This window comes from Rhinopithecus roxellana, chromosome 17 (genome assembly GCF_007565055.1).
Source record: "Rhinopithecus roxellana isolate Shanxi Qingling chromosome 17, ASM756505v1, whole genome shotgun sequence".
Classification (NCBI taxonomy): Eukaryota; Metazoa; Chordata; class Mammalia; order Primates; family Cercopithecidae; genus Rhinopithecus; species Rhinopithecus roxellana.
The window spans coordinates 9,732,428-9,756,171 of NC_044565.1; the positions used below are offsets into that span (position 1 = coordinate 9,732,428).

The window sequence follows — 23,744 nt, forward strand, 5'->3', positions numbered from 1 at the left end:
TAAACTATAAAAACTCTCATGGAAAATCTAGGAAATGCCATTCCTGACGTTTGCCCAGGCAAAGAATTCATGACATAGACTCCAAAAGCAATTGCAATCAAAACAAAAATTGTTAAGTGTTACCTAATAAAACTACACAAGCTCTTTACAGCAAAAGTACTAACAAAAGAGTAAACAGACAACCTACAAAATGGGAGAACATATTCACAAGATATGTATCTCACAAAGATCTAACATCCAGAATCTATAAAAAGAAATTCAAACAAACCAACAACAAAAAACAACTCCGTTATAAAATGGGCAAAGGACTTAAAAAGAAGTTAATCAAAAGAAGACATACAAGCAGCCAACAAACATTAAAAAATTCTCATCACCACTAATCATCATAGAGATGCAAATCAAACCACAATGAGATACAATCTCATGCCAGTCAGGATGGCTATTACTAAAAAGGCAAAAAATGACAGATGCTGGTAAGGTTGCAGAGAAAAGGAATGCTCATACACTGCTGGTGGGAATGTAAATTAGTTCAGCAATTGTGGAAAGCAGTGTGATGTCTCCTCAAAGAACTTAAAACAGAAGTACCATTTGACACAGCAATCACATTATTGCACATATACCCAAAGGAATATAAGCCATTTTACTATACACACATGTGCACACATATGTTCGTAGCAGCACTGTTCACAATAGGAAAGACATGAAATCAACCTAAATGACTATTAATGGCAGGCTGGATAAAGAACATGTGGTACATATACACCATGAGATACTACGCAGCAATTACATATGAAATAATATCCTTCGTAGCTACATGAATGCAGCTGGAGGCCATTATCCTAAGCAAATTCACACGGAATCACGAAACTTGAGCAGACAGCACTGTCCTGTGGGCACAGCCCCCTGCCTCACCATCTTCCTGTCACAATATGAGGACTTTCATTTTTCTCCTTTTTCTCTTTCTTTTTCTTTTTCTCTTTCTTTCTTTGTTTCTTTGTTTCTTTCTTCTTTCTTTCCTTTCTTTTTCTTTCTTTCTTTCTTTCTTTCTTTCTTTCTTTCTTTCTTTCTTTCTTTCTTTCTTTCTTTCTTTCTTCTTTCCTTCCTTCCTTCCTTCCTTCCTTCCTTCCTTCCTTCCTTTCTTTTTCTTTCTTTCTTTCTTTCTTTCTTTCTTTCTTTCTTTCTTTCTTCTTTCTTTCTTTTTCTCTTTCTTCTTTCTTCTTTCTTTCTTTCCCTCTTTCTTTCTTTCTTTCTTTTTTTTTTTGAAGGAGTCTTGCTCTGTCACCCTGGCTGGAGTGCAGTGGTGTGATCTTGGCTCACTGCAACCTCTGACTCCCAGGTTCAAGCGATTCTCCTGGCTCAGCCTCTTGAGTAGTTGGGATTACAGGCGTGTGCCAGCACGCTTTGCAAATTTTTGTATCTTCACTAGAGATGGGGTTTCACCATAATGACCGGCTTGGTCTCGAACTCCAGAACTCAGGAGATCTGCCTGCCTTGGCCTCCCAACGTGATGGGATTACAGGCACGAGCCACAGCGCCTGGCCTTGAACTTTCCTTGATCATGGAAACAGACAGTTATCAGGGAGGAGTGAAATGAGTGCTGGGAGCTGTCTGAGCTCACTCCTCTGCTTTTTCAATCTGGTTTCAAGTCACCTAATCCAACAAAATAAATGCAATTTTGCCTCACCAGGCACAGTGGCTTCTCTCATGGTCAACTGATTCAATGATAGAACAAGTAAGAAGGAATGAATGGACTGTTACTTGTGCTTCTCAACTCAAGCTTACGAAGAGGTTGTCTTTGGTGTTCACATCTCCTAAGTTCACTGTGCGTTTCTTCTCCCCTCTGCTGCACTAGCGTCCAAGTGTGTGCGATGCTTCAGCAGCATTACTCAAAGCTTCATTCTGAAGTCTGTTGAAGTTAAGAGTAACCTTTACCAGTGGAAATGTCACTAAATAAAAAGAGGCCTGAAATTCCTCTAGCTTTCACATTTTCTCTACTTTCTCTCTAAAATATGTCAAAGGAAACCTATTTCCCCTTGATTATCAGGTTTTACAACCCCAGTCCACACCATAGGACACTTTGTTCAAAGTTTGTCCTGAACCATAATAAGAAATAAATGGCCACATGGTCATCATTTTTTTTCAATTGAATGCAACAGTTATCATGCCAATTCTTTGAATTAAGAACTATCAACCAGAAAACCCCGGACAGGAGTGAATAAAAACAACGTTTCAACCTTGTCTCTACCTGTAACAAGTAGTCATCTTTCAGATTCTCCTGTTCTGTTGATGGGGTAACAACGTCATACACATCGGTGTTTCAGGGCCTCAGCACATCTAGTAAGACAGTGATTTGACATTACAAGGGTATGTATTTTGACTTTCCCCGACTAGTAATGTGTTTTCTCCTTTCTGTAAGGACAGCTGCCCCTGGACACATGACAACATCATGAACATACATTGCTTCACTTTTTTTTTTTTTTTTTTTTTGCTATAGTTAAGTTGCTTCTTCCAGTGCTAAATCATGGAAGGATTTCTTGACCCTGATGACAGCACTCAGAAATCTTCCAAGAGATGATTCTGACAGAAATGTGACTGAAAAGAAAGGCAAATGCATATACAGGAAAACTACCACTGTCCTCTGGATGTGGGGTTAGGTGCACTGTACTCATTTTATATGCATTGTTAATCCGACCACTCATGTGTGGTACTATGTTAGTGGTTCAGGAGGGGTTATGCTACTTGGCAAGTTGAATGCTCAGAAGAGCCACAGGCATGCAAGCCTCATTAACTGAAATTCATATTGTTGAGTTCATGCATGGATTTCTATGGTTCACGTGACTTCCTAAAAATTTTGGGAAAGATGACAGACTGAAGACCAAGCATTTGATCCTCTTAACTATTAACAGCTGGTCCTCAGTAATGGCATAGAGACAAATATTCACTTGGGAAGCATTTATTTTTGATCTTGACATATTTTCAAAGATCCAGTCATAGCTCTTCCAAACCAACTTTATCTCTAGTCCTTCAGTTCTGTTTCTTCTGAGGCCTGATGATCTCTGCAAACCAATAGCCAATGTCATGGAATTGCTAATCTCTCATTGCAAAGTGTACAGTGACTTCACACTTGGAGTTTACCCACTATTGTAACTTCGAGTCTCCCAGGTCATCCTTGACGACAGCAAAAGTGTGACATCACTATAGCATCCAGGTATGAGATCTCCATCCAGCATGACATCAGTGGGGGCATACACATGATTGGACTTCCATAGGATGTAATGATTAAATTTTAACTTTAGGCCGTTATCCCCATTTATACCCTTTACCCCTCCACTTGAGTTAGAAAAATATTTTAAGGTGTAAATGGCCATTAGGTGAGTGTTTTATAAGTAATGGCTATAAAGGAAAATGCTGTAGGCAGAGCAGATACTATACCAGGTCTTGGGCACCAGTATTTTTATGGAGGGAAACTGAAATAACCTTCACAGATTTAATTTTTATATAACTATTTTGTAAATATGCACGTGTTACTTCTACATTTGTATATATATATGCTTAAATAGCCTTATTTAGATATAAATACGTGTACATATAAGTATCTGCAGTCGATAATATTTCAAAAATATAAACGCACCAATATGTATGTTATACACACTCAAATATGTACATTTTCCCCAAGTGATATCAATTTCATAGTTTTTATTGGTAGTAAGTTTTAATGTTTTAAATGTTGTCTTAGTATCTCTATATATGGATTAATAAATATTCATATTTATGCCATCAATTTTAATAAAATGCATCTATCTAAATAGGTAGATGTATAAATACTGTATTGATCAGTTTTTGCGCAAGAATTATTGACAATCAAATGCTTAAACTCTTAGTGTCTTATACACTAGGTATTTATTTTCACATTCCTAAATGTTCATTTTAATAATCAATTGGCTGATCAAGGCAGAGATCAGCTGGTTGGTTTGGCTGCAGGGAACTGAGCTTGTCCCCAGCCTATGGATTGCATTTATCTGAGGCCAAGGCTGAAGGACACTGACTACTCACGGCAGAAGATTCTTGTGGCAGATCTCAGGAGTAGACAACATCCCAAACCAAGCTGACCTGATACAATTATAAGAGTCCAAGAATCTCTAACATAGGTACACACAACTTTAATTGATTCTTTCACTTGGCAATTATTAAAGTTTCTAAAAATTTTTACTCCAGTTAAACATGAAGTTATTTGTTTATTCCATGGGTATATAACTATGATTTTCACCCTTTGAAATCTTCAAAATGTTTTCAAATGCAATGTTGCATCAATTGGAAAGTAAAGCTGGGTGTGCTTTCAACATGTGAGCCTCCATTGAAAATTTCTTAAATGTCCTCATTGAGAAAAAAATACATCTCTTTAGCAAAAATATCACCTAAAACATACCTTGTTAAGCTTTATATAGATCACCTGTTACCATGTTAAAAGGAAGATTCTCTTTCAGGTAATTTGAGGTGGGCATGCAATGTATCATACAAAACACCCTCTCAGTATTGCTGAGGTGCTGTTGGGTTCTGGATAATTTTGAGTAGCAAAGGACTTTCATATTAAGGGGAAAAATGCTATATCCATGTTTAGGATTTCTCTTGTTGTTTTCCTTTTGGTCAAGTAAAAAGGTTGCCAAATGATTGTTATAACTATCTATCTATCTTTTTGTTTTGTTTTGTTTTGTTTTGTAGAGAAAGAGTCTTCCTATTTTGCCCAGTCCAATCTCAAACTCCTAGGATGATGCAATTCTCTCCTGCCTTAGCTTCTCAAGGTGCTGGGGATTACGGGCATGAGCTACCACACAGAGTCTTACACTTTATTTCATACAGTTTCCTGGTTTTTCTGTTTCATCTGTGGCTTAATGAAGTTTTCTTGCTATGAATCCAGACTTGCTGGTAAGACTTGAAAGCACATTCGAGTGTATTCTGGGACAATCTGTAACTGGCAAAGTTTTGAGCCTTGTGGAAAGAGTAACCTTACTGACTTGTCAGCTGTCAATTCCCCGTCACTACTATCACTTCTGGAAGCACATTTTCCAAAACCCCTTTTTACTCTGCGGTTTCTTTAGAGGTGCTTAACGAGAGGCACTCCCAAGAGATTGGGAAGTCAGAGTAGTGGATTCATGTACACTGATACCTGAAGTAAAACACGTGGAGTTGTGTGTGCACTGGACAATCACCTGGAAATGTGTTGCAGGCAGCTCAGAGCATCAACATCCTCAGTCTGGGACTTCCCAGACAGGTCTGAGGATCATCACGCGGGTACTCAGCACATACCACCAGGAGCAGGTGCACTCTGACTTCTGCAGGAGCATCTGAGAATCCCCTTTCTAGTGGCTGCTTCATGAATAACACACAATAGGCTTTGAAAAGACTGTGGTTTGGACTAATTTATTCAACTTGAACAATTTCTTCTTGAAATACCGAGAATAGCTTCTCTTTTGCTGTATGAATTCCAATTATCCCATAACACAGACTCCTCAGGTGGACTTATCTCTCTTCCTTATTCAATCAGGACAGGCATTGTCCCATCTCTCTGCTGGGGATGAAGGCAAAAGAGGCGTAGGCTTCAGAGGAGCCTCCCTGACCCCCTCTACAAAAGTCTCCCATGACTTTCAAAACCGGACTGAATTTGCGAAATGCTCTCAGCAGCAGACGGAGGCACCAGGAAGCGCATCTGGGGTGGCTCAACCTCACACATCTGCTTCCTTGGGGGTTTATGTTATGACTTGTAACACTGTGGGAGGGGTACTATAACCATGCTGACAGTAATAAGTTGCAACATCTTCAGGCTGCAGACTGCTGATGGTGAGAGTGAAATCTGTCCCAGATCCACTGCCACTGAACCTTGATGGGACCCCACTTTGCAAAGTGGATGCAGCATAGATCAGGAGCTTAGGGGCTTTCCCTGGTTTCTGCTGATACCAACCTAAATTACTATAAATGTTCTGACTTGCCTGGCAAGAGATGGTGACTCTGTCTCCTACAGATGCAGACAGGGAGGATGGAGACTGGGTCATCTGGATGTCACATCTGGCACCTGAGATTGGAAACATAAAAACAAATATTCTTAATATTAATCATGTTATCAGAGGTCTTCCCTGAAGTTCCAGCCAGAACTGAGCACACTGACTGAGTAAATTCCTAGTGTTTTCCTTCCTTACCTGGGAGCCAGAGCAACAGGAGCCCCAGGAGCTGAGCGGGGGCCATCATGTCCATGCTGTGTCCTGACTGGAACTGACTCTTGCACAGGGTGTGACCAGCCTATTAAAAAGTCTTCAGGGCAGGAGGCTGCACTCTGGAACATGCAAATCAGCAGGGGATGGGGCAGACTGGGCACAGCTGCAGGGCTGGCAGATCTCAGTAACTCAGCAGAAGGGCAATGTCCCCAGGGTCCCAGGTCATACCAGGGCAGCATAAATTTTCCTGGATGGAATATATTCCTTTCTAGGGCCACTGTTGTGACAAGAGATATTCTGGGGGAAAAAAGTCCAACTTTAATACAAACCTAAGGACTACATGGAATAATATATTTGTACTTGTGTTGGGAGTGTACAGAAGAGTATAACCACTTGTAGAGAACGTCTAATAAAGTCTTAGAGAGTGGATCTATCAGGTTTTCAAGTTACTTAAATGGATGCAGAGGGTAACAATCCCTTTTGCTATACTAACAACTCCTCTGTGATTGTCACCTGGTTCCCATTGTTTCATGTGAGAAAAACAGTCTTTATCAGAAGCATATTTAATACACTCCAAAATATTTGTAGTGACCTTAAACATTTGTTATTACCAGTATGTTTTCAAGACAATTCCTGCAGATGCACAATAATAATGCTGTGATTCCTCGGTGTCCGTCCCACTCACGGATCTTCCATTATCCAGAGCTATGGGTCTCTTTAGCACCCAGGGTCTCAGTGGGCAGCAGCTTCGTCTTGGTTTGCGGCTCCCCTTATTCTACCCACTTTTCTGCCCTTGGGTATTATTTCCCATAGGTCATCAGTATGAAGGGTTGTCTAGTAATGCTAGATCTGTTTACTTCAGACAACATCTCTGTTTCTTCCTCCAACTGTTGAAGCCTGAATCAGGACAAACTTGAAACTCTGGGTCAATCTACACCCCAACATCAATTGCCTTCAAAGGAAGAATACCAAAGTAATGCATCTTGCCTAATGCCCTGAGCTGCCTTTCCCACCAGAATGTTCGTGAGTGTTCAGGTACAGCTCTCGAAAAACCTGGCTTTCTGGAAAGCAGGGGAGGGAGATGCCCTGGGGAAAGGTCAGATCAGTGGACACTTTCTCTTCTGTAAGAGTGTTGACTACTCAGTGCATGTCCCTGCCCTGCACCATCGATGCCACTTTCGTCTTTGACTCTTTAGCAGTATGTGGGGACATCATCCTTACCCAGATGCCAGCCTCCTTGCCTCACTTCCAGGAGAGAGAATCTGCATCTCCTGCCAAGCCACTGCCCATGTACATGGAGAAATGCTTTGAATCTGGATAAAACTTGGAAACAGATTTGAATCGCTATACCTCACATGTCTGCCCCTGCCCAGGCATCCCAGCCTGGTTGTGCAGCAAGGAAACTGGAATCAACTACATCGACATGAGAATGTTAGAGCCTGGCAGGGAGGATTACTCATGCATCCCCAAGGGTGGCCAGACCACAGTGTTATGACCTGTACACAGTTCTCCTGTTGCTTTCCGAGACCTGAATTTCAAGGGAAGTTACTGGTAAACTACTTGCTAAGATTTAGGTTCAGAGAACAGCAGTTCTGGACTGCAATATACAATTTTGTGAGTGTGTGTGTGGAGGGGTGAATATAGCTGTCACTCTTGCAACCCTTTCCCTTTTCCCTTCACTGTACTTCTGCTGACACCCCATGGCCATGTCTTTTCCTCACTGCTCTATCTGAAACTGGAGAAGGCAGCCATGCCTGCACACATGGCCTATCACAGCACCTGGAATGAGCATCCTCTAGGAAAGCCCTCAATCAGTGAGGACAGGGGGGGTGTATACATACCCCCCTCCTTCCCTTCTTGGGTGGTATGATACCAAGACATTTTCCCAAGTTTCCAAGTGGGCTTTGTCTCTATTCATCCTCAGTGGTAGCTTCTCATTGAGGACATTTTTGGCATCACTACTCTCTTTCCTCTGTCACTGCCTTGTTTCCTCCCAGTATTTCCTGTGCATTGTAAATATGCTGCCTGCATGGGCATCATTGTCCCTGAAAGATCCAACCTTAGACAGTGGACAAACCCTCGTTCTTGGACAGTAGAGTCTAAATACTTGCCAATTCTTTTTTTTTTTTTTTTTCATGCATAAGGATATTCAGAAAATTTAGGAAACACCTGAATTATCTGGGAAAGACAGCATCATCACAAGCATCTTTATAATAGGGACAAGTAGGGGTAACAGTCAGAGAGGAATGGAGACAATGGAGAGGGATGCTTCAGTGATGGAGAAAGGGGCCAGGCAGCTCAGATCATGGGGCTATCTTTGAAAATGAAAAGCTGAGAATCAGATTCTCTCTCCTGGAGCTTCCAGAAGGAATATAGCACTACCGATACCTTGATTTTAAATCTGAGACTTCTCACCACCAGAAATGTATGATAATAAATTTTTGTGGTGTGAAGCCAGTAAGATTCTGATAACTTGTTACAGCAGGAGTAGGAAACTAACACAAGGAGGGTAGGTGTGTCTTTTACTTCCTTAAGGGCATGGCCGCCCTCTGTTCTTCCAAATATTTTTATCTTGTCGTTTTGTAGTGTCAATTTTAACAAGACACACAGAAAATTTCACTGTGAAGATGACTAGCACCAGAATACTTCTTATGTGTAAAAGCTCTTGGATAAATCCTTTAACTCTCATACTCTCTGGGTATCGGATTAGCTCTTGTATTCTCTGGATATGAGAAAAGTCAGGGACTACTTATTCATTTGTTTTCATATTCGGGGGAGAAATCAGATTTACAGGACACAATCTGAGAGGGAAGGACTGGGTCAGAGAGATGAGGATGGTAGACAAGATGCGAGGTGTTTAGGACAAGGCAACATGTGCCCCTGCCCTCAAATCTTAAAGAAAGACGTTTAATATTTGTAAAGACTTTGAGGAAGTTTTGCTTTGTAGACAAAACTGCATTAGGCCCTGAGTTTATAATTGGGGTAATCATGGCAAGGTGCAGAAGTAGCAGGGAGCTTGTGTTGAGAATTTCACACCAGCCTTCTGGCTTTATCTCTTCTCTGAATTTAAAGGCCATTCAATCCTCTGTGAAACAAATGTGGCCATGTGGAAGCAACATATTTAGGGTTATGCAGACCTGGGTTCCAAGCTCAGCCCTGATAATTGCTGACCATATATCTTTGTGCAAACCACCTCTGTTGAACTGTTTCAAATATGGGCTCTGATGGACAGTTTACTCATCTGTGAAACGGATCACCAAGGGTATCAAGGGCCGTCCTGAGGGTTTCTCTAGTTGATGCACCAGGAAATGCACCTGTATATATGTATGTATGAAAAGACTACTTAGGGCCTCTTTTATGCATCTTCAGTATCTTACAATGAAGATTCTATAGGAGATAATACTAGTCAGATGTCATTTTTTTTGTATTATTATACTTTAAGTTCTGGGGTACATGTGCACAACTTGTAAGTTTGTTACATAGGTGTACATGTGCCACATGGGTTTGCTGTACCCATCAACTCGTCGTTTGCATAAGGCATCTGTGGTCAATTTTAGAATAAGTGTGACATGCTGCTGAGAAGCATGTATATTTTGTTGATTTGGGGTGGAGAATTCTGTATATGTCTATTAGGTCCACTTGGTCCAGAGCTGAGTTCAAGTCCTGGTTTGGTGTTTTTATGTTGTTGTTGTTTTGTTTTTGTTTTTTGCTTTTTGCTTTTTTGTTTTAGTTTTTTTGAGGTGGGTTCTTGCCCTCTTGCCCAGGCATGAGTGCAGTGGTGGAGTCTCGGCTCACTGCAACCTCCACCTCCCAAGTTTAAGGGATTCTCCTGTCTCAGCCTCCCAAGTAGCTTGGACTACAGGCACATGCCACCAGGTCCAGCTAATCTTTTGTATTTTTTAGTAGAGACGGGGTGTCATCGTGTTAGGCAAGATGATCTCAATCTCCTGACCTCGTGAACACCCACCTTGGCCTCCCAAAGTGCTGGGATTACAGGCGTGAGCCACCAAACCCAGCCTCAGATGTCATTTTCAACTAAGAATTGTCAGTATTTATTCTGTAACTAACAGATGCTCCTGTATACACTGTGGGGTTTCCTGTACACTATTTCCATCACAGAAATCTTCTTCTAATATGTGTAACATTAGAGAATTGAAGGTGGAGAGAGCAAATCATCATACTACCTTTAGGCTGGACTTATCCTAAGTTCCATTTTTATTAGAATTATTGGGCTGCTATAACAAGTTACCAGAACTTTGGTGGCTTAAAGCAACAGAAATATATTCTCCTATAGTTCTGGAGGCCACAAGTCCAGCTCTAGTTTCAGGGGTCAAGAGCAGGCTGTCATCAGACCAAGCTTCTACAGGGACTCCAGTGGGGGAGTCTACTTTTTGACTTCTAACTTTTGTTTGCTTCAGCTTTCTTTGGCTTGAGTCCACATCACTTCAGTCTCTGCCACTGTCTTCAAATTGCCTTCTCTTCTGCAGGCTTTGTTAAAATGTCTGTCTATGTCCGTCTCATAAGGATATTATGATTGTCCTTGTAAGGCGGACATAGACAGACGTTTAACAAAGACAGGCCCATTTAGGGCCCACCTGGTCAATACAGGATATTCTGCCCATTTCATAACCCTTAATTTATATGTTCAAAGGCCCTTTTCCTATATAAGGTGTATGTATAGGCTCCATGGAATAGGACATGATCATCTGAGCATCATACTCAGCAATAAACCATTAAAGAATGTCAGTGTTGGTACTATACACACATCACACACTCTTCTCCCTCTCTCCTCCTCTCTCTCTCTTCCTTGTGATTATAAATCTCCTCACTTCCCTAAGCGTATCCAGTGCCACCTATGTCCAGGTTAGAGCATCATACATAGGAGGGCCTTGCTGTGGTTTTGCTTAGAGACCTGCTCTATCCCTCATTATCATTCAGAAAGAAGACACAGCCCTCAGCCATCTGGGGAGAAGCTGTCTTACGGAGGACAGTCACAGGCTATCATTCTCTGGACCTCTGCTTGTCTTCAGATGCCTGTGGTTCTCAGCCCGCAGTGGGGGTCTGTGTGGCCCCTGATTCGAGTAGGATCCAACAGGATCTGATCCACAGAAGGCAGAGAGTGTAAGGTAGGAGATCGTCAGGACTTGTATTCTGAGCACCGATCACAACGTTGGTCATGACAATGCTCATTAAAACAGGATCCGGACAAAACAGGATGCACTACAGAAACTGGCCCAAACCAGGTAGAACCAAGATGGTGACAAAAATGACCTCTAGACCACAGCGTGTGCTGGTCTTTCCCCGGGGGCTCCCATCAGACAGAGTGGCCGCCATAGCTCAGTGGTGGGTGTTCATAGTATGAAACCCCTCCGCGGTCTTTTCACAGCCCCCCTCTGATTGCAGTGATGTGGGATTTCTGTGTCCAACGTTCATGGCTCAAGCAGCTTCTGGGACTCTGTTCACAATGGGAGGTCATGAAGGTAGTTAGGCTGCTGATGGCCAGAGTGACATCTGTCCAGACTCACCCCCTTGACCCAGGCAGACATCGTGTCCAGGGGACAGTGGGAGCGAGCAGGAGATCAGTGTCAGTTCTTATTTCACACAGAGTTAGGCTAGGACACTGTTATTTCCCTGACTGGCCCTGCTGGTGAGAGTGACCCTGTCTCCTAGAACATAGGGAGGGGCCTGGAGGTGAGCACCATGCAATATCCCAACTGTCATACAAGTGAGGAATAAATATGAACATCCACAAACATTAATTCTAAGTAAATACTTCATTCAGTGTGATTATATTCTGAGAAACCAAAACGGGCTAAAAACTTCATCTTGAAGGAAACATTCGTGTTTAATGCACAGAAAATGAAGATGAATCCTGAGTCCTCCTTCCTCACCAGAGAGCTGGAAAAGCAGGAGGAAGAGGAGCAAAGCTGGGTCCCCATGTCCCTGAGGGCCTCCTGAGCCTGCTCCTGCTCACAGCGGGTGGCGAAGGTGGATGGGTCAGCTTGCGCTGCCACACCAAAAACACAGGACAGGATGGCATAAACCACAGGATTTAATGTTCACCTTTCCGGTGCCTGGAATATCCCAGATCAACGTTCAGCAAGGTTTGCTTTCTGGTAAAGACCTTCTTCCTGGGTTGCGGATGCCATCTTCTCACCATGTCTTCACACAGCCTTTCCACAGAGGGGAAGGCAGTTAGAGAGAGAAGGGAAAAAAGGAGAGGTCTCTGGATCTTATGAAATCATGAATCCTACTGGATTAGGGAACGCCCCCCCACTTATGGCCTCAATTATATCTTTTGAGGTTCTGATTTCTACAGTCACATTGAAAAATCAGGGTTTCAATATGAATCTGAGGGCACAAATCAGTCCATAGCAGGTGGGACAAGGCCAAGGCCATACTTCCAGCCTCAGGGCACGGGCCAGGTTCCCCATAACTCAGCACATGGGTGGCTCCTGCCAGGTGCCCAGCTCACAGGGAATATTTGACTCTAACTTTAGGGTTCCTTTTTGATAATGGGACAGTAGCATTTCTACTTTCCCAGTGTTCCCAACACCATGGTGCTCTCTTTGGTTTATTGTGGAGCATGTTTGCCATCTTCAGGCAGGTCTCTGACATAGCAACTTACAAGACATATGATTCTATGACTGTGAAAATTAATTAATGATTAATTAATCATAAATACATTGAATCAGAATAAAAGGAGGACCAAATGAAGAGCTTAAAAGGAGTCTGAGTATCTTAAAAAGACATATTCCTTTCAAACAACAGTTAGAGTCACAGTTTTTCTTGACAAATAATTTTTTAGTAGCAATTATGAAATAGTAAATGATAACTTCAAATAGGCTACCAAAAATATAAGTTTATAGTCAAAAAATTTTTCAAGAATCGTGTAAACACATTTTCAGATTAAAACAAGCAATAAATGTGGGTTTATCAACAGATCCACTCAATGGAAAATTTCTCAAATGTGTGATTGAGTCAAAAGAACATTTGTCCCTGATGGAAAGCTCCAGGTATTTTTGTTTTTGTTTATGTTTTTAGTCTTTAGAAGAAAACGGCTTTCTCTCCACTCTGTTTCACCTCATGCTACTGAGGATGGCTAGGCAGGCAGTGACGGTGAGGAAGGAAGAAGACTGTGTTCTAAGGGTGGTCGTGCCTCTTGCCCACCTGAGTGACCTCATGGAGCAGAGCTACCCACACTGCCAAGGTCACCTGTCTGCCTCTGCACTGCCATGGCAACAGATGCAGAAACCTTGTCACATTTAGTTCTCCATATTATGAGGCTTCTTTGTAACAAATTTGATTATGCTCTGATTCTCCTTTTATCTCTCCCCTTTCAGTTTTTGGGATCATTTACTTTTCACCATATCGACTTGAGAATATAGACCTTTGGGATATCAGCATCATGTAGGTTGTACATTTGTTTGCTTTCTCTAAAATATAACTAAGCACCTTAAATGGGTTTTGATTTTCTCTCCTGTTTCACAGAAAAGCAGAAACTCAAGGTGACTAGACACTGTCAATCACAGGGGGGCTAAAGGTGACGATGGCATTCCTTACCTCGTGCTCTTGTTACATTTTATTTTCTTTTACTGCATTCTGTAATGCCATTAATTAGTATTTTTCAATAACATATTGAGCGATTTATGTTTTTTAATTTGAGGGCTCCGGTCTAATAAATGTCTATATGCATGTTGCCATGCAACTTTTAAACCTAATAGAAATAATACATTGGAATTTTAATTGCACTTCCTATGGAATCTGTTATCTTGAAATAAATCATCTCAAGTATTATTTAAGCCCTTAACCTGCATCAGGATCTTGTTCTATTGATTCAATCAGTCTTTTGTGTCTCTACACTATGTTACCACATGTGACAGGCATCACTCATTACTTGGGTTCATGTAAATTTATTTGGTGGAACAATCAGATCATGGAAACAAATTGGTGGAAACGCAAGTAAAATACATGTCAGAAACGACTGGTTTGGGGATAGTTTTCTACGTGGTAACACTCGGTCATATTACAAAATTGTTATCTTTCCACTTTCCAGACTTTCTCTCTCCTTTGCCAGTCACGTGAAACTGCCGTCTCTAGTATTATGATGGAGAAAGCACTATTGCTTTTTTAACAGAAAGCATTTCTGTTGGGTTTAAAAGTTGCATGGCAAAATGTATATAGATATTTATCAGACTGTAGCCGTCAAATTAAGGAAACATATAAATTTAAAGCACTATCGTCAATGGAATCTCTTAAGAGCATGATTTTTCTATGCATTTACCACTAAAATAGAGGATTCAGATTTATTTTCAGGAAGAGTGTCATATAAAGATAATACAATTATTCATTCTTTGAATCATTTCCTTACAACAACATAGCACTAAATATTTTCTCTTTAAAATGCTATATCAGTAAAATATTTTTTAAATTCTAAGAATTTGAGAAGGAAATAAAAGCTCATATAATTCTGCATTGTTCCTGTGGTACATTATGTAAACTTTATGTTCTCCATCTGAATTATTTTGTCTGTGTTCAATGCCCACTTTTGGAATTGCAAGAACTCTATTTTCAGTCAGCAAAAGGTAATTGAGGCAAATCAAACTATTTCGATATTAGGATTTATATCTGCCCTGGATTTTAAAAATCCATACATAGTAAAAATAAAATCAAACATTTTAACTGATTATTCTTAGCCATACTCCCGTGCAAAAAGCAGAATGATTTCTCCACCATAATACTTGAGAGGGCAGTTTTGTATGAGTAGTAAAGGAGAGAGAAAGTTTGGAAAGTGGGAAGACAGCAATTTCCCAGTATGACCAAGTGTTACCATGTATAAAGCTATCCCCGAACCAGACATTTCCAACATGTATTTCACTGTGTTACCACTAAGCTGCTTCCATGATCTGATTGTTCTGCCAGATAAATGGACTTGACAAATGTGGGCCAGACAGGGAGGGTGAGGATGAGCTTTCATTGACTCACCCTTCATCAGAGCTGCTTGCTTGCGGAGCACGTGGCCACCCATGGCAGCTGATGGAGCCTTAACATGTGGAATTTAGGCACAGCTGAGGCTCCCATGGGCCAGAGTCCTCAGCAGCAAACGCTGCCCTGTATTCTCCAGCAGCTTACTGTTCTGCAGACTCAGAGACCCTGCTGACCTGCTCCCCAGACAAGCAGTGCATGTGAGCAGCTGAGATACCCCAGAAGGAAGGTTTCTGTTCAGGGCTGTACCACTGTGGAAGGAAACTCTAGGGCTTGAATGCAGTAATAAACCCCAACATCCTCAGCCTCCACCTGGCTGATTTCCAGTGTGAAATCAGTGCCGGAACCACTGCCACTGAACCTGTCTGGGACTCCAGAGGCCCGGTTTGAAGCAAAATAAATCAGGAGCTGTGGAGACTGGCCTGGCTTCTGCAGGAATCAATACAAATAGGTGTATCCATCATTGGGCAAGAGGCTCTGACTAGACCTGCAGGATATGGGGGTGGCTCTCCAGCAGTGACAGGCCAGAAGAGTGTAGTCTGGGTATCATAATATCCCCACTTGGTCCTGAAAAAATAACAGAGAAGTGCAAGTTATACAGACATATTATGAGCAATTTTCACGGTTTCTCTTATGATACTGATTTACAGTTACATGTATTTTCCAGTTTTAATTTATATCATAAAAAGTAGGCTTTCTAAAATAAACCCATTATTTACCAGCCAGCAGGGGACTCCCCAGCCAACTACCTGAGTCTACCTGACTCCACACGCTGTGGACACATTCCCTCTTTATTTTCAAGATCTTAATCACATCAGTGGTCATTGTGCCTTGGAGGTGAATCCTGTTTATCCGTAAGACCAAAATATGATTTTTCTTTCCTGGAGCATAGACTATATGGCTCTAACACATGGTTGAAATAAATATGGGAAGCTGTGGAGCCCCCAGAACTCACCTTCCAGCCCCATTTTCCCACCTCATTTTACTTCTGTCTTTACCAGGGACCCAGAGCATTAGCCACCACAGGAGCTGAGCAGGGAGCCTCATTGTGAGAAGGTGAACTGAGGAGTCATAATCAGTCAAGGCAAGGTTAGAGCTGAGCTTTTATCTGAGATTCACAAGGGAAGGTCCTCCCTAGAGGACAATATGCAAATCACCTGGTGGGGGCAGCAGTGTGGAAATGGTCTATGGTGTAGAGGGTATATCTCTACTGTGAACAATGTGACATAAAATATTCACTGGAGCAAAACATAGTTCAAGTCAAGTATGCCTATAGCAGGCGAGGACAGGACACACTAGGATCTCCTCCCAGTGACGTGACTGAGCATCCCTGCAGCCATGAGGACAGCAGGAAACTTTACTGGCTGGTCCGGGGATGATGTGGCAGCCAACCCTGGAGGGTCTGTGGGGCTTGTGCACCCAAAGGAGTTAGGAAGGAAGAGGCTCTGGACTGTGCCCTGGAGAAACCTGGCCCCTGTTTACACAGAAGAGGAGCATGTACCTGTGACTGAGACCTCATGTCATCTTCCCCGAAGACTCTCTAGCCAACTGTCTGAGCCCACTTGACTCTACCTGCTGTGGACACATTCCCTGGCACTGCAACCTCTCCTGCCACATTGAGAGGCTGAGCTTCCTTGGGAGAGTTGTGTCTGGGGACATCTCACTGTGCAGGGTCCCAAAAGAGTGTCCTGCTCACAGGAGGATGTGCAGTATCTCAGGGCTCCAAAGTAGTGTTTGTGATGGTGAACTCTCTAGAATTTTGGTTAGATGTGAGTCCCTGCTTGTGCATACCTTCTACAGACATGTCATTCTTTAGTTTACAAACTATTTTCTATAAACCATCTTTTCTTTGTTTTGGTACTTTTTGGTTAAGAATGTAATTTTAATTGTGCTACCTTTAGTCTCCACACTGGTGATTGTGGGAGTGAAATCAATAGATTTTGGGTTGGATGTGTGTTCTCACTCATGAATGGAAAAGTAAAGACTTGTCATTCTTTGTATGTGTGACAAATTCCTTGCTGTATTCCATGCTTTCTCTCTCTCTTTCTTTCTCTTTCTTTCTTTCTTTCTTTCTTTCTTTCTTTCTTTCTTTCTTTCTTTCTTTCTTTCTTTCTCTCTCTCTTTCTTTCTTTCTTTTTTTTTCTTTGACATTTCTGCTTAAAAATACAATTTTAGTCTGAGTGCAGTGGCTCATGGCTGTAATCCCACCACTTTGGGAGGTTGAGGCAGGAGGATCACGAGGTCAGGAGATTGAGACCATCCTGGCTAGCACAGTGAAACCCCGTCTCTACTAAAAATACAAAAAAATTAGCCAGACGTCATGGAGGGTGCCTGTAGTCCCATCTACTTGGGAGGCTGAGGCAGGAGAAAGGCATGAACTGGGGAGGCAGAGCTTACAGTGAGCCGAGATCGCACCACTGCACTCTAGCCTGGGTGACAGAGTGAGATTCCCTCTCAAAAAAAAAAAAAAAAAAAATACAATTTTAAATTCACTTACCATGGGATCCATCATCTTAGAAAAGACAATCATTTCTGATGTGATTAAATTTTTTAACCAGAAAAAAGATATTTTGTCCTTTTAATACAAACATTTCTTTAAGCATATCACCTCATGACAGGTAACTGACATACCCATGAATAATTCATAAATATTTTTGGAGCATTATTTTTACTGAATATATACAAATCATACATTTTTCTATACCATTACCACTAGAATATATATATCAAATTTATTTTAGGTAATGATCACATTGTGTAAAAATAATATATTTACTTACCTCAAGCCCTTTTATTGTTTGTTTTTGACAACTTAATATCAAAGTTGTCTTTTATCAAAACCTGCTGGATTACATCCTGCTGGGCCTTCTGCTCAGCATGTCAGTGGTTGTGACATCTCCCAGACCCAAACAGTGGTCTCTGCTAGACCTCCTCTAAGGATAGAATAAGTTTCAGAAGCTCTGCCTGGCTGCTGTGATTTGACTAGAACTGAGTGACATGATCTCAGGTCTCTTTGCACAGGGACTGCAGTAAAACTTTGGTGATTACAGAACTAAATGCTTACTCACGACATTACTTTCCTGAGACTCCCAGTGGCACAGGCTCCACCCAGGAAGCCAGGCAGCAGTGCCTTCAACTTTGTGGTTCTTCACAAGAAACATATTTGGCCCTTTTTTGGATCCACATCATCAACTGCCATCACCACTTCCAGACACATCCGCACCCACCATAATCAAGGACAGTTTAATTGAACAGTAGCTGACCTCTCCTGTGTTCTCTTCATGCTCCCATTCCCGATGTCTGCCCAATCTCAAATTCTGAACTTTGGAAAATAGAACAGTTTACATCATCCTGTATTTTCTCAATGATCCATGGAAAATACTACATCTTTAGTATACTGCATCTTCCAGCATATGCATTTTATTTTTAAAACCAACTTTCGAAATTTCAAAAACTCCCTTTTTCTATCAGCAAGAGATAATTGTAATTAAGGAGTTTTAGTATTAGGAACTTGCATCCGCTATGAAATTACAAAATCTATTTAACACTCACAACCAAGATGTTACTGATTGTCCTCAGCCAATTCCCCCCTGAGGAGAACTAGTGGAGAATCCTGTCTCTAATGTCTCATGGAGTGGAGAAGAATGGTAAATAGAAGAAGCAGGAATTTAAAAAGTGGTAAAATACCAATTTTACATATAACCAAATATTTTCTTTAAAAGGTACCCAAAACTGTTAAACCCTAAGATGTATTCGACATGTTTTGCCAGAAATGATCAATATTCTGGCTGTTTTGCTCAATAAATTTAAAGAAATGCAGACAAGGAAGGAGGATTCAGATGAGCTTCCATTCTCCTTACCCTTTCCTCCCAATTTTTTACTCACAGGGCCCTAGAACCTCCTCATTCCCCTGTTGCTTAAGAGAGTAAGGCTGTGGCAGGTGACAGGAACATAAACAGGGTGCTGACCTGGAGCAATGGCTCACACTGGACTCCCAGCCCGTAGGGAGGCCAACTCAGGTGGGTGGCTTGAACCCATGAGTCTGAGAACAAGCTAGGCAACATGGTGAAGCACTGACTTGACGAAAAAATAGAAACATTAGCCATGCTTAGTGTCATGCACCTGTCGTCCCAGGAAGAGTCCTCAGCAGCAAACTCTGCCCTGAATTCTCCAACAGCCTATTCTTCTGCAGACTCAGAGACCCTGCTGAGCTGCTCCCCAGATAAGCAGCACATGTGAGCAGCTGGGACACCCCAGCAGGGAGCTTTCTGTTCCTGGCTGTACCACTGTTGAAGGAAACTCTATACGTTGCATGCAGTAATAAACCCCAACCTCCTCAGCCTCCACCCAGCTGATTTTCAGTGTGAAATCAGTGCCTGACCCACTGCCACTGAACCTGTCTGGGACTCCAGAAGCCTGGCTTGAAACATCATAGATCAGGAGCTGTGGAGACTGGCCTGGCTTCTGCAAGTACCAATCCAAATAGGTATTTTTGTCATCACTATCCAAGAGGTTCTGACTAGACCTGCAGGAGATGGAGGCCGGCTCTCCAGGGGTGACGGGCAGGGAGAGTGGAGTCTGGGTCATCACAATGTCCCCACTGGATCCTGAAATAATAACAGAGATGTGCAAGGTTATCTAAACACATTTTGAGCAACTTTCATGATTTCCCTTAAGATATTGATTTACAGTTACGTAGTTTTTCAAGTTTTGATTTGTATGATGAAAGGTAGAGTTTCTAAAATGAATCCATTATTTACTAGTCAGGAGGGAACTCTTTATTTTCAAGTTCTTAATCAGAGCACTGGTCCTCATTCCTGGGAGGTGATTCCTGTTTATTCCTGAGAAAAATAAATGAATTCTCTATCATGGAGTATAGACCATGTGCCTGGGGCACACGGTTGAAATAAATATAGGAAGCTGTGAGGTCCCCAGATCTCATCCTTCCACCCCATTTTCCCACCTTATTTTAATCTTGTCCTTACCAGGGAGCCAGAGCATTAGCAGTCCCAGGAGCTGATCAGGGAGCCTCATTGTGAGAAGGTGACCTGAGGAGTCCTGATCAGTCAAGGCAAGGTTAGAGCTGAGCTTTTATCTCAGACTCACGAGGGAAGGACCTTTCTAGGGGACAATATGCAAATCATCTGGTGGGTGCAGTTGTGTGGAAGAGGTTGATGGGGCAGGGGAATGTCTCTTTTGTGAACAGTGTGACATAAAATGTTCACTGGAGCAAAACAAACATAGATCAAGTCAAGTTTGCCTGTGGTCAAGGGAAGAAGTCTCTGACTGTGAAAGTTGAGACCTTGGGCAGGGACACATTGTGCAGTGTGTGCCACACTGAGAAAGTACAAGGACCCTGACAATGTGGAAATGTATTTCCAGCATGCATCTCTGGGAGGTGAATACCATCCTGCATGGCTCCCTCCTGTCAGTCTAGAGAAGAAAACAGCCCCATTCCCACAAGCACTGATGGGCAGAGGGCCTGCAAATGAAAAGTGTTCCTGAGCCAACTCAAGTGCTGCCTGGTGTCTGCTGTTTCCAGGATAACTGGTCAACATTGTTCAAAGCAAGTGTTAAGATCTACCCTACCCTGGAAACTGGTGAGTGAGCCCCATAAGAGCACTCTGACCAAACACCTCACAGAGAATGGTGTGGGTCTCTACATTTAGAGACAAGAGCTTAGCGTAAGTAAGAAGAAAGGGGACAAGAATGTTATGCCTCAGGCAGTGAATATAAAATTCCTGGTGACCATCTGTTCAATCTGGGATATATCCCAACAAAATCATCCCACATATACCAGATTAACCAGCAGGCTCTCATAGGGAAGAATTTCCTCAGTTAATGATGCAGACCAATAAGAAATAACACTGCATGATGTTTTTCCGAGTGGTGCTTAGGAAAACTCTTCTCACACAGTCTCACTGGTCATGTGGGATCAGGTCCTATCAGGGCTTCCAGGTTCTTGCCAACTCTGAGTGAGACCTGAGTCTCGCCCAACCTAGATGTGCTGCAGCCACAGCCATGAATCTGCAGTTGAGAAGGAAATTGTCTGTGTGAGAAGAGCAAGGACTGCATCTACAGTTTGATGTCTCAGGGTAACCTGTACCTGAAACTGACATTTTCATGGTTTCCTGAAAAGATACTCACAGCTCAGAGATGTGAGTCTGTCATACAGCTAATCATGAGAAAGAGAAACAATTTCACTTTTTTGCACTTGTTAGTGATGAGCTTAGTATTTAATTGAAGAGTTCCTGAATAATAGTGCCGATACCGAATACCATCACAAGGACAGTCACATTTCTGGAAAAAAAAAAAAAATACAGGAACAATGGAAAGACTGAATTGTAATTGAAATACTATGTAATCATGGGAAATTTAACAGAAATTCATAATTAATTGCCCAAGAACACAAACAAATGAAATTCTAGGTAATATTTCAGAGGAAAGTTTGGTTTAAATATCTTCTGGGAAATCTAACAAAATAACATTTTTTACAAGATTGGAAAAGATAATTGAAAAACCAACAACAGTGACCTTTAAATATTGAATTCTATTTCAATAATGTGAGTTAAGGAGATCAAATTGTACTTAAGAGAATGGATTGAAATAAAGGTTCATATTTTATTTACTCTTTTCTCATTAAATTTAGTAACTTTTGTGTATGTGATTTTTCTTTTCTTATGTAATTAACCAATTCTAATCTGCTTCTCAGTCTTCAAAACATCAGAGACTAATTAATCATAATAGTGAAAAAAAGGTACATCAGAGGCTGAAGGAAAAGAAAAAGAAAACACAAACCACAATCAGCCTAACTAAAGTGGAACAAGATGATCCATCTTATCACAAGTTTTAAATAATTTTCCTGAAAGGGTGTTAAATGAAGAATCAGTTGCATCCATTACTCAATCCAGAAATTTGAATTGCAGGAAAGTGAATGACAGTAAAAATGTTGTCATCTTTTCTTTTACTAAAAGTCAATTCTTGAACATATTATTTTTGCAAAGTATTCTTTAAGATGCTTGAATTTAAGACAGGCTTGCTAATTCCTGTGAGACTTCATAATAAATTGTTAAGAAGGCTACCACTGTGATTAAGACAAATCTCATGATCTGTTGTTGCCTTACATAATCATTAAATGTGAAATCTTGTAAAGATCTTTTTTGTTCAGAAAAGGACTTTGAAATTACCATGTATTACCTATAGACTTAAAGAATAATATTACTAATTCTGATTACAAACCTCCCTCTCTTATATGTTGACACTTTATGCCAAGGCTTTGACAGCAACACTGTGGTCACTCCACAGTGGACACAAATCAGAAGGTTTCAGAACCACCTCCATTCGGATCTGGGTGTGCATCAGGCCTCTGCCTCTGAGCGTCTCTAACATGAACCATGGTCACCTGGGTGAGGGATGACTTATACAGGTGGGGTTTATTATGGCTGTGTCTCCTTTCCCTGATACGGTTAGTTTGGGGTCCATAGAATTGGGAGCAAATGCTTTATTCAAAAGACTTGGGAAGAGAGTGTTGGAAGTGGAATTGTTTTTGTTCATGACCCTGGCGTCAGTGTTTGGGGTGGACACTTTGATCCGATTTGTAGGGAAGGGCTTGAGGGCTGATCAAGGAAAAGAGATGGCCACAGGGTGGCAGTTGCACACATGACTTTATTGAATGAGGCTTTGTCAGGTTTGCAAAGAGAAGCCCCTCAGCAGGAAACTGTGCAGAGAATAAGGTCCCAGGGTTGCTTCTCAAACCGGATGGATCACTGGACAAGGGGCTGTGTGTCTGGGGGATGCCACACAGCAGCACAGTGGGGAGTTTCTGGTTTAAGGTTTCCATAACTGGGGTTTATCTTATTGCTAGCAGATGTGGTTGACATTTTCTGGACATGCAAAGTGTTTTCTGAAAGGTTGAATTATTCTTTTCTTTTGAAATAAACAACATAAGGGCCAGGACACACAGGCCATCTTTAGCTCATTTATATGTCACTGTTTCCAATTCTGTAGACTTTGTTCTACAGACTGTGTTGGCCCATATTGTCCAAACAAGCACTACCATGGATGAGGGTGAGAAACACAGAGACCTGTTCCCCACATGGGGTGCAATGAAGGTTATTTTGAGTAAAGGGAAGAGTTTCTCTTTGGATGAGAATTGAGACCAAGCCACCCACGAAGTGTGCCTTTGTGAAGCTGCAGGTCCTGTGACTGGATTCCTGGCTGCAAGGCACCTGGGGTTGCAGCTGTCTGCATTATCTCACTAACTGTAAATTGTCACTCACTGGACCATAGATTCACAGGTAAATATTCTGAAACCCAAAGAGTTCAGGGAATGAAGCCTCTGTGAGTGTGTGTCTTCTGCTTCTGAGAATCCATCTTTCCAGCACTGGAAGAAAGAGGGTTGCTTGTATGTTGCACCTTCACACCCTGTTTTAGACCTGTCTAAGCTGAACCTGTTTCCAAATGTTTGAATTATTGTTCTTTACTTTTTCTTGTAAAAATGTTTAGAAATCCTATAAAACTATACACACAGCTGTGGGATTAAATAGTGAGCTT

The 23,744-nt window shown here is 41.7% G+C and overlaps 1 protein-coding gene and 1 gene segment (V, D, J or C); both read right to left on the bottom strand.

Moving 5' to 3' along the window:
- The window catches only part of LOC104681473, a 195,738-nt gene that overhangs the window by 156,886 nt on the left and 15,108 nt on the right, over window positions 1–23,744 (bottom strand). The gene's annotated exons all lie outside the window — the stretch shown is intronic.
- On the bottom strand, window positions 5,730–6,305 carry LOC104681475. The segment is given in 2 exon segments: window positions 5,730–6,067; window positions 6,192–6,305. Coding segments are annotated over 2 exon segments (378 nt in total).